Genomic DNA, 11437 nt, shown 5'->3' with positions numbered 1-11437 from the left:
TCCTGCTTTACCTTGGTCTTAACCATCCAGCAGAAAAGTATAAAAATGAAATATAAGAAGTAAAGCCATGCTGTTATGTTGAGCTGTAGGTGACTCAGGTCAACAATTTCTGACATTGCCAGTCAAGCGGAAGACCCAACACTATTACAGGCTACTGGACTCTTTTAGAATATTTTGCTGAGTTTACACACCTAAAATATTCAAATAACAGAACTTAACAAAAAAAGGGTATACAGATGAATGTCCATTTTGTATCTGTGTATTCAAAGTGTTTAGGATAGATATATAGTTACATTCTCTTAATGAATAGGGTGATTTGTTCTAATGGTGTTTGTAAATACGATATGTCCGCATCTTGTACAGCAATTAACCACTAGGAAGAATGTATGCAATGTGTTAATTATTGAAACTGTCCTTCTGATTTGATTTGAAACTGTCTCATTGCTATTTGTTTATCAATAAAATTATGGGGAAAAAAAAGAAAAAAAACTCTAAGAAATAGGATATAGGGCCCCCCAAATAGTTCAGTGGACTAAAGTGCCTGCTTAGGCAAATGCAGTGGATGGGGTTTGATCCCCAGTGTGCCGAGCCGGCCCCTCCCCAGGGCACACTGAGAAAACAATTGAGACTGGGCGTGGTGGCACGCACCTGTAATCCCATTTCTTGGGTGGCTGAAAACAAGCAGATCACTATGAGTCCATCTATGTAGTGAGACCCTAGACCCTGTATAGACCCTGTACTATAATACAAAAAAAAAGAAAGAAAAGAAAAGAAAGAAAGAAGATATATATAGAGACCTAACTTATAATAGAGATGGTGTTACAGGAAATATTCATTTTAACATGTAATGCAAGAATGCATGGGCATCTACATGGAAAATAAAAAGATTAAAGCCAAAAGTACCTTCTATATAAAAATTAATTCTACATAACTAAAAGAGAACATACAAGAACCATGATTACAACCTTGGGAATGGAGGGAAAATAGATGTTAAATGTAATGATAGAGTCTACTAGATCAGTGACATAAGAACAGAAAAAAAAGTCAAAAATGTACACACTGATTGTGACAAAGTGCCAGTGTAATTCACAGAGTAAAGGACACTTTTCCATAAACAGTGCTAGAACAACTGGGTGTTGGAACTAAAAAGGAACCTCCACCCATGCCTCATTCTATATAAATATTAATTTGAGATGAACTATAAACCTGGAGGTTAAAACTATAAAGATAAATTAAAAACCTAGAAGTAAAAATTATAAAACTCCTGAAGCAGAAATCCTGACCTAACTGCAGCTATTTTGTTCAATAAAGTTGCAGTCTTTCTGTTCTCTGCCACTGAGCTCAGCTTAATTACATGATTTGTCATCACACTGAAGCTTCTGCAACATGCTACAAACAATTTGCTGCAAGTGCAGCTATACTCTTCATAGAGGCCCATTGCACCCTGACCTCCAGCACAACCTTATCTTGTTCCTGTACCTTCTGTTCATCACCCTATAAATGCGATAAGCACTCTGTAATCACCACTTCAGACTTTGAAGATGACTCCTCCAGGGTCCGCTAGTATTGATAAAATTTTCCTCTCCTGAGCTCCTGGCTACTGTTGATTCAATTTTTCCCACAATACTTCTAAAGGCAGTAGAAGAAAGTATCTTTCAAATCCTTTTTTGTTTTTTACTTAGAGAATACTTCGTTTCTATAATCAAACTCACATAGATAATAAGACCTTCTATATTTAATACAGTGTGTTACCTCTGTACAAACGGGGAAAAAGTTAAGTTGAACATTTCTAGACCAATATGGATGTTAGTTTCTGTACAATGCCAACTCAACACAGTAAACTGTAATAACTTTTTCCAAAGTTGACAGTAGTTAGTTTACAAAAATTCAAATTATATATACATGTATATTTATATAAAAGACAGTAGCAGTATGTTATGCATCAACAACAGCAAAAGCTTTTTCAGGTTCTGCAGTCATCTGAATAAAATTGGAGACATCCAGCACACTCCATTAAAAAAAGAAGAAGAAAGAAAAGAGAAATATCCAGAAAACAGTGAAGTTCTCTTACTGTTGTGGTGCCTGGCACTATTTTTTTTTATTAACTTCTTAATGATCATCTAGAAAGAAAACATTCTAGAGTAACATCATTAAAACAGCTTCTGTAAGGGCTGGCCAGATAGCTCAGTGGACTAAAGCACCTGCTTAAGCAGGCATGGGACCAGGGTTCAATCCCTGGTCTGTAGTGCTGGCCCTGTCCCCAGGGTGTGCTGAGAAGGTGACTAAGATTGGGTGAGGTGGTGTATGCCTGTAATCCCAGTGCTTGGGAGGCTGAAAACAGGAGGATCACTATGAGTCCAATCTGTGTAGTGAGACCCTGTAGACCCTGTACTAAATATATATATTTATATATATAACAGCTTTGATAAAGCATGGCCACTACTACATAAAGCAGGTACAAGATATTTTCCATTCACAGAGTCATAATACAGTTCTGTCCTACATCTGTAATACTAACGGACACAATTTAAAAGGCTCTTCCAATCCTTATAGTACATGAATTTTTAAAATATAATATCACTGGCCATAAAAGAAAAACTAATAAATTGAAATGCACCAAACTTATATATGTTTATTGCAAAAAGTTGTTTTTGATATTCCCTATTTTAGCTTTAATATAAATCATCATAGCTGTTAAGAGTTGGGTTGCAGCAGCAAGCAGAAACACTGAAACGACACCCAGGATTTGAAGACAAATTTATATCACTGGACCCTGATCAGGATCATTTCCAGAATATCAGGCCCCAGTCTCTGTTGTTCTAGGGCTTTTACATGGAGCCCAAGCAAGAGATACAAAGGCGAGACACAAGAGCCCAGCAGTTCTCACCAGGGTGAGGTAATTGGTTACATTAATGATCATCAATTTATGATGTGTTTCTTTTTTTTCCAGAAAAAAAAGATTAATGATTAATGATCATCAATTTATGATGTGTTTTTAACAGTTCAATGAAGTTATGCCCTAGTGGAAGCTTAAAGCTTTAAAATACATGGCTTTGTCAAAATAGCACCACTGTAAGTAAAATTGTATTGGAGAAAACTGGAACTACCTCCTCAGTAATGAAAAGGAACAGCTAAAGAGAAGAAAAGAGAAAACTGTGAGCCCCATTGGGCAGATCTAGGTTCCAGAGAAATGGAGGCTTCAGGACAGCGATTAAGGGACTGACCAGGTAGCACAGTGTGGTGGCAGCACGGGGCTGGGGGTAGGAATGATCACTCCACAGGGCCTCCTCAGAGAGGAAGAGGTAGCTCAGAGTCGCCATGCATGCTTGATTCCAGCTGACAAGTAATTTCCAAATTTTAAGTCAGAAGGCTGGAAGGCTGGTGTTGAAATTTTGGCCCACCTCACAAGAAGCTTGATGTCAGGCCGGGTAGAGAGCAGCTCATTCAAGGTGAACAATGGTTGCCAGGTGGGGGTCTCCGGGGTGGAGTGACTCGTGTCAGCTTCCTCAGAGGGGCCAATCAGGGAGCTCAGCCTTCAGCACTGAGGCTTTTTCTCTTCATTTCAGAGAAATTCTTGCTCTCTGATAAACCCTCAGGACACAGTATCTGTTGGGCAGAAAATCTTCCATGAATATAGCATGGTGAGCATGGTGAAGACAGGAAGATGATGAGAAATTTCTGGCCATTTTCAGGTTTCCATCTTCCTGACAATTTATCGTGTGGGAGTCAGATTAAGCCTTTCCTTTGACCCTTCTGACTTAATTCGCAGCCTCATATATCTGTCAAACATAATCCAGAAACAGAGCAGGCACAAAAGTAAGTATGGAGCTAAAAGAGATTAAATATATTGATCAATAAAACCCACAGCGACATTTTAACTTGAGTGTGAAATTTGGAGGGAAATACAATCAAAACTTATCCCTCATATTCCTCTCTTTGGCAACAAACCCTCTCTGGTTATGTCTCTAAGATAAATGAAGGAAGCTCCTCCAATTTCACAGGAAACTCAAGGAGGAAGGGGGAGAAGTACAGAATCAAATGCTTTGCTGTTTGTCCTTTCAAGGGCTATAAGTAGGAAGAAGAGAAGATTTGGAAGGCAAAAAATTAAGGCAAAATAATTAGATAGTGTTGGTATTCTGGAAGGCAGATGGGGACAGGAAGTGGCAGGTTGCCAAGGAGTAAGAAGCTCTCCTGCTTTCTGACCCCGGATTACATTTCTTTGCAGCACTGACCCTGGCCCAGCACCATGTGCTACCACCTGTGGAGATACCTGTTCATGGCATCCTTGGTCACCCTGGGATTCTCCCTTCAAGACAATACAGAGCAGCTTGCTGACCACAGTATATTATTGGTAAGTACCAGACATGAAGGCTGGACCATTGTCAAGCACTCAGTAGCAGAGGAATTTGCACAATTACGTAAAACTTCCCAGTCCCACTACAAGAGTTGTAAGAAAGCCCTTGAAGAACTTGCAGTGTCAGAAAAGAGTTGAACTTTATTTTTTAAAAAAAATTTTTAACAGATTGCAAATTGAAAATAAATTATTTACAAACATAAATGAATATAACAATAAAAATTGTCCAAAATAAAAATGAAGAAGGGGGCCGGGGAGATGGCTCGTGGAATAAGTGCTTCCCTGGCAAGCGCAAGGGCCTGAGTTCAATCCCTGGTTCCACCAAACAAAATAAAAATGAAGAAAGAATTCACAGATCAGTCATAATAGTTCACCGTGTCAAAACCAAGAAACTTATATTCATATAATTAGAATTCTCAAAATAGAAAGGAGTAGGCAATAAATATTTAAAGATTTAAAATTTCTAAATTTAGTTCAACTTATAATACTGCATTTCCAAGAAAAATGAACACTTTTGCACAAGAAATTTAAATAAAATCACACCAAGATACGCAAAAATAAAATTGTCCAAAACTTACTGCAAAGAAAAAAAAATCATTAAAGCATATACATAAAAAATATTAGCCATAGAAGAACAAAATTAAATAGCATCTTATTCCACATTAGAAAGAAAAAAAAGGACCAAGTGTGTAAGAAACTAGACTATCTCTGGTTCTGCCAAAAAAAAAAGAAAAAAAGAAACTAGATTAATTAAAGGACTGAAAGGAAAAAACAAAGATCTGTCCCCTTTGAATTTTATACTTAGCAAACATACCTTTGAAAAACTAAAAGTAAGATTTTCTAGTTATACGAACTTGAAATATTTTAATACCTCCAGACATAGCATATAAGAAATAACAAAGAACATAATTCAAAAGACAAGAGAAGTTGCAGTATGCTCCTGGATGAACAATAAAAAGCTCTCAATATGATAGTTATGCAGTACTATAAATGTCATTGAAGATTTCTATGAAACCGTACCACTCTTATGTTGGATTATACACGTATTTGTGTGTGTGTGTGTGTGTGTGTGTGTGTGTAAAAGACAGGGAAAAAGTAATATAAAGTCAACAGAAAATGGAAATATGCTTTTTAAAGTTTCTAATACTAGGAGAAGATATCATACAATGTCTTTTAAATAAAATTGTAAGTCAAAGATAGAGTATAAATCTTAGAACAAAAATTAAGATTAAGCAATATTCAGAAAATTAAATACTAATTAATTAAAAATTAAATGTTTCAAAACAATTGCACTAAGAAAAAGTTTTCATGATAGTAAAGAAGTACTAAGAGTAAAACATAAGGGCTGGTAAGATGGCTCAGTGGTCTAAAGCACCTACCTAGAACGAGCTTAGCAAAAGCACAGGGACTGCAGTTCAATCCCCCAGCACCACATGCCAGCCAGCCCTGCCCCCTGGTGGGCTGAGCTGGCCACACACACACACACACACACACACACACACACACACACACACACATAAATAAGTAAAAAAATTTTTTAAAAAAAGAGTAAAACATAAGATAAATACTGGAATGGCAAATAAATGACTAGCACTTCAAACAGGTTGAGGATAGGATATTGCACAAAGTTCTAGTGTGTTGTGGACATGCATAATGACCATGACAGTTACTGGTGGCTAGATGTCACTTGTGGGACTAAGCTACAGCTATTTCTTTGAAATCCACCCTGTAGACCCAGATGGAATCATGACCCATAGAGTGGAAGAGAAGCCCATTTGTAGAGTGTGCTGAAGGAAGTATGTTGCTACGGTACACAAAAGAATAACTGAAAGATTACTATTGTATACCTCTTATTCTCCTGTGTTTAATTGTTTGCCCTATTTGGCGGGTTCTTTCCATTGTCATTCATGGGGCTGTGATCAACCCTCTCTAGAACATCATGTAGTAGTCTGTGTAGGCTTGGCTTTGTCATCATGAAATTCTTTAGTTGTTCTTTGTCATGGAAGTATTTCACTTCTCCATTATACTTGAAAGAGAGTTTTGCAGGATATATCAGTCTGGGTTGGCTTGCAAGACTTGAAGTACTTTGCTCCATGCTCTTCTTGACTTGATGGTTTGTGAAGAGAAATCTGCTGTTATTCTCATGGGTTTTCCTTTAAATGTGATCTGTTTCTTTTATTTAGTGGCTTTTAGTATACTCTTCCTATGCTGAATTTCTGGGACCTTGATTATTATATGTCTGGGTGTGGTTTTCATTGGGTTGATGTATTTGGAGTTCTATATGCTTTGGTTACATGAATGTCAGATTGTTGCCCCATATTTGGGAAGTTTTCTGCTATTACTTCTGCCCATATTCTTTTTATATCATTTGTATTGACTCCTTCCTTCTCATTGCCCATTAGTCTCATGTTGTTCATCTTTGCATCATCTTGCAGGTGTTGGATTATTTTTTCCTACATTCTAGTTGTTTTTAAGAGATCTTATCTTACTTTTTCACTAGCTGCAACAGTGTCTTTAAGGTCAGAAAGTCTATTTTCACTTTCACTCAAAAGGTGTTGCCAGCTTGTGATTGAGGTTTTAATTTCCTGTATATCACTTTGAACCTGTTTCATACATTCTATTTCTTTCCTATATTGCTTTTTCAGAGGTTCCATCATTTTTATATTCTGCTCTATTTTTTTATCAGTGTATTCTTTAGAAGCACTTAGTACTTCTTTGATTATAGTTATCACTTTTTTAATTCAGAAATTATTTCTGATCTGATTTCTTCTATACCTTTCTGCAGTTGTTTCTTTACTTCCAACGCTATTATTTCAGAGATATCAGGTGTGTGACTTCCAGTTTCCTCTATGCTAGTGTCTTCTGCAGTTGTACTGGGTGGACTTGGGGCCTGAGACTGCATTTTGTTCCTTCTCTTTGTCATTTTGTATACCACTGTCTTCTGACCTTTGGTGTAGAGCTTAGATAGAGTTATTACCTCAGCACCAGGTACAGATCTACAATGTTCAGATTCCTCCAGGTGGGTGTTGCTTGGATCTGGCTGCTGTGCTCCACTTCTTTCTGCTGCAGTCCTTAGAGCTGAACCCTTTGTGTCACTCTGGCAAGATGTTCTGCTCCTGAATCAGCTGGGTGGGTCTTGCCTCTAGCCTCTTTGCAGGGAGTTCTGCTGAAGGATTCCACACCAGGCCCACACTCTGGGTTGAATGAGGATGCAGTGGGGCCCTGGGCAGTTTCATTCACATGCTGTGCCTGCGCTCTGATCTATTCAGGATCCCACGGCCCTGGGTGGTCTCACTCACATTCCCACACGCCGGGCCTGTGCTCTGGAATTATTCAGGATCCAGCGGCCCTGGGTCGTCTCATACACCAGGCCTGGGCAAGAGTTGAACTTTAAAACCAGATTTCATATATGCATAAGATGTGACTAAGGCCAGAGAAGAGAGGAGGGTATCTTAAGTGGGGAGAGAATGACACGTAGCTACGTTGAGGGCTATCAATGTAAGTACAGCCTGCAGCCCTGGAGGTGCTCTTCTGCTCACATGAAGGATCTGAAGTAACCTTCCCAAGAGGAATCATCTGCATGTGGAAGACCTAGCAGCACACAGGGCAAGCTGATGATTTGGAATCTCCCTATTTTCTAAGATGCCTCAGATCAGGCAGAACAAGCCCAAGGAGTGGCGGGGGTGGTGCAGACTTGGGAGGGGGCAAAGCTAGGAGTAAGATGGAGGCAATGTGTGCAAGGTCCCTTTGAACACAATCAGAATCGGGCTTCAGCATCTCCTAGGACCCCATGCTGCAGAAGCCAGGTTCAGCTGTGTTTGTCAATGGTAGAGAAATGGAATGCAGGGTGCAGCAGGGCAGGGCAGGTGAACCCTTCCCCAGCCTGAGCCAAGGACTTCCCAAAAGACACTGCACATCATCCTGGGAGCTTCTGCTGCAAAACCCTGGGCACCTCTGTATGAGGTGGGGTGAGCTGTTAGCTGAGCCTCACTCAAGGCTCCTGAGCCCTGGATCTGGGCACTCCCACCTTCTCCTGGAGGGGGATGTGACCCTCACTTTTCTCCAGAGGCTCTGATTAACCTTAGGGCTGACACTTGTCCCTCTTGCCTCTGAAGGGAAAGGATGACATAGCTCTGCAGATAGTTCAGGATCAAACCAACTCTGAAGTCAAGAAACTTGCAGAATACTTTGGAGAGAGGCAGAAAATCTCTCCTCTACTCCAATACACCACATACACCCTCCTGGCTGGAGCCGCACCCCAGGAAAAGAGTGAGTGTGTGGGAGGGTAGCCAGGCCGAGGGAAGGTCAGACTGGAGGGTTAGCAAGGCAAAGGGAGGGAGGGGCAACAGACTGAACCAAGCTGGCAGCTGGTTACAACAGGAGAGCAACTGAGCCAGGGCTAGTGGCAGAGGCAGTGCTGAGCGCATTCTTCTCCCACCAGCCTAGGTCCTACAGCTCAGCAGGGATAAGGTCAAGGGGACAGGTGGAGGAGCCCTCCCAGGGAGAAGCTCAATAATGGTGGCCCCAGGGAGGGGAGGCAGGGAGCCAGCGCAGCTGTAGGGGAAAGAACTGATTGATGCCTATAACCTGGCACTTGGGAGGCTAAAGCAGGAGGATTACTGCAAATTCAGGGCCAGTCTGGGCTGCAAAGTGAGCTGAGGACCAGCCTAAACTGCATGCAAGACCCTATCCCCAAAAGACCAAAATCAGATGGCTCAGTGGACTGTAGCTCAATGGCAGACTGGCCTTTCATTTGACTTGCAGGAAACAAAGAAAACAACTGAGTGGAAGGAGAAGAAAGCAAACACCTGGGTAGGGGGAGTATAGCCTGTGACTCAGTGACCTGAACTGCCAGATCCTGGACTTAGGTGGGTCCGTGCAGACCCTCTAAGCCTGTTCAGTGTGGTCCATGGTGGCTGGGTAACTCTGAATGTCAAACCAAGCTAAGACATTTGGCCAAGCCAGCTAACCTGACCTTGGTATATGGTGGCCTCCCCTACAGGCGAGTCTCACCTCTGCAGTTTCCCCAGCAAGCCCCAAACCTCTTCCAATCACATCTGGTCCTCTCCCCTGTGTCCCACACTCACCCGAGGAAAAGAAAAGTGAATTTGTTACAGGGGGAAAGGGAGGTCTGGGGGGAGGCCTGGGACCTCTCCACCATCCCGAGGCACTAAAGGTCTTTGTCTCCCCCAGAGCTGCTGACGGTGGGGATTCCCTCAGTGCAGCGACCCCACGGCACCTACCTCCTGGCAACCCTGCGGTCCCTGTTCCAAGCTTCCTCAGCACACGACCTGGAGTGCATGCTGGTGCTGGTCCACCTGTCAGACCCTGACCCTGCTTGGCTCAGACAGACAGTCACCAGTATCTCAGAGGTCTTTGCGCCACAACTGGAGGCCCGCAAGTTGCTCGTGGTCCATGGTCTCCTCGGTGGCTCCGCACTGAGGCATGAGAACCAGTTCTCCACCTGCCAGTCACTTTATTCCAGGCAGAAGGTAGATTATGCCCTCCTCATGCACTTTGCCAGCAACCTTTCTGAGTACTTCCTGCTGATGGAGGACAGAGTCCGGTGTGCCCCCAGATTCATGTCTGCCATTTACTGGGCGGCGCTGGCCTGGAAGGACCTCCCTTGGGTGGTCCTAGAGTTCTCCAGCCTGAGATTTTCTGGGCAAGTTTTCCACACACATGACCTCACCCGCCTGGCTTCCTTCTTCCTCCTCTTCCCCGAGGACACTCCCACTCACCTGCTTCTCTCTGAACTCCCTCTTTTGTCTGATCAAAATGTACCGATTCGTTTTGGTACCTCCATGTTCTTCCACATGGGCAATTATTCTGAGACTGAGGCTGCCTGCTTTCCTGCTGAGGAGGCTGAGTACTTTGGTGAGCCAGACAACCCTGCTGCTGTCGTCTTCACTGACATGATGTCCAAGAAAGACCTCCCACAGTACGCCTATGTCCTGAGCGAGGACACCTTCTCCACCCTGGATCCTCTGCAAGGCAACTACCTCCTGGTGGTTCTAGATAGACCACAAAAGGTCACCCGGATCGTAGTGCACACAGGCTCTGAAAGCAAAAGGATGTTCCGGCTGGAGCAAGGGCAAGTGCTCTTGGGCTACAACCGCCTGGAGAATTTCAAAGGCTGTGCTCACTACACCATTCTGGGGCCCCTGGTGGCAGGGAATTTCGACCAGAGGGTATTTTATGAAGATTCTACAGAGGAAATAAGTTGTATCAAGTTGCTAGTGCTGGCATCTCAAGACTCTTGGCTCCAGATCAGAGGGATCAAAGTCTGGGCAGAGCCCGAGGGAGAGGACAGCGAGTGAGCACAGCAATAACTCCGGGAGGACTGGGTTCGGGAACGGATTGCAGGTGGACAAATAAATCTAAGAACTAGTGAAGTGCTGCTCCCGCTGAGTTAGATGTTCATGCGTGATTGATAATCCATGCCATCAGCTCTCCAAACTTGAACTCTTTGGAGTTCAGGGACTGCAGGAAAGTCCTGATGGGACTGAAGTTCAATGAAAGGCATTGTTGTTGTGGTGGTGGTGGTGGTGGTGGTTGTGATTGTTGTCGTGGTTGTGTGTGTATGTGTTTTAACAACTACGCTAGAAACCAGGTCATTCACACCTGTAGACATTGCAATCTGGAGGCTGAGACAGGAGGATCAAAAGTTCAAGGCCAGCCTATACTATATAAAGAAAACCTGACTTTAAAAATAAAAACAAAATGAGGGCCGGGGAGATGGCTCAGTGGAATAAGCACTTCCCTGGCAAGTACAAGGGCCTGAGTTCAATCCCCGCTTCCACAAAAAAATAAAGAATAAGGGGCCGGGGAGATGGCTCAGTGGAATAAGTGCTTCCCTGGCAAGCACAAGGGCCTGAGTTCAATCCCTGGTTCCGCAAAAAAAAAAAAAAAAAAAAAGAATAAAAAAATAAAAAATAAAATGAAGCATGAGGGGCTGGTGAGATGGCTCAGTGGTCTAAAGCACCTACTTAGAACAAGCTAAGCTCAAGCAAAGCCCAGGGACCACGGTTCAATCCCCCAGCACCACATGCCGGCCGGCCCACCCCCTGGTGGGCTGAGCTG

At 42.7% G+C, this 11437-nt stretch overlaps 1 protein-coding gene and 1 pseudogene across 1 annotated transcript; one reads left to right on the top strand and one right to left on the bottom strand.

Moving 5' to 3' along the window:
- Window positions 1-3320, bottom strand: part of LOC101566481 — a 14036-nt pseudogene extending 10716 nt beyond the window's left edge.
- A 216-nt stretch (window positions 3321-3536) lies between these two features.
- On the top strand, window positions 3537-10674 carry LOC101566084 (alpha-1,3-mannosyl-glycoprotein 4-beta-N-acetylglucosaminyltransferase C-like). The gene is made up of 4 exons (XM_012512838.2): window positions 3537-3816; window positions 4226-4351; window positions 8470-8623; window positions 9548-10674. Exons 2-4 carry the CDS (start codon window positions 4247-4249, stop codon window positions 10672-10674), a joined length of 1386 nt encoding a protein of 461 aa, XP_012368292.1. The 5' UTR covers window positions 3537-3816; window positions 4226-4246.
- Window positions 10675-11437: the final 763 nt, after the last annotated feature.

Source organism: Octodon degus, unplaced genomic scaffold (assembly GCF_000260255.1).
Source record: "Octodon degus isolate 3935 unplaced genomic scaffold, OctDeg1.0 scaffold00009, whole genome shotgun sequence".
Taxonomy (NCBI): Eukaryota; Metazoa; Chordata; class Mammalia; order Rodentia; family Octodontidae; genus Octodon; species Octodon degus.
This window is presented reverse-complemented; position numbering and strand designations above follow the sequence as displayed.

Coding starts and splice junctions, on each gene's coding strand:
- LOC101566084 (XM_012512838.2), top strand. CDS start 4,247: ATGTGCTACCACCTGTGGAGATACCTGTTCATGGCATCCTTGGTCACC. Junction 4,352..8,469: donor CTGACCACAGTATATTATTG/GTAAGTACCAGA, acceptor TTGCCTCTGAAG/GGAAAGGATGACATAGCTCT. Junction 8,624..9,547: donor AGCCGCACCCCAGGAAAAGA/GTGAGTGTGTGG, acceptor TGTCTCCCCCAG/AGCTGCTGACGGTGGGGATT.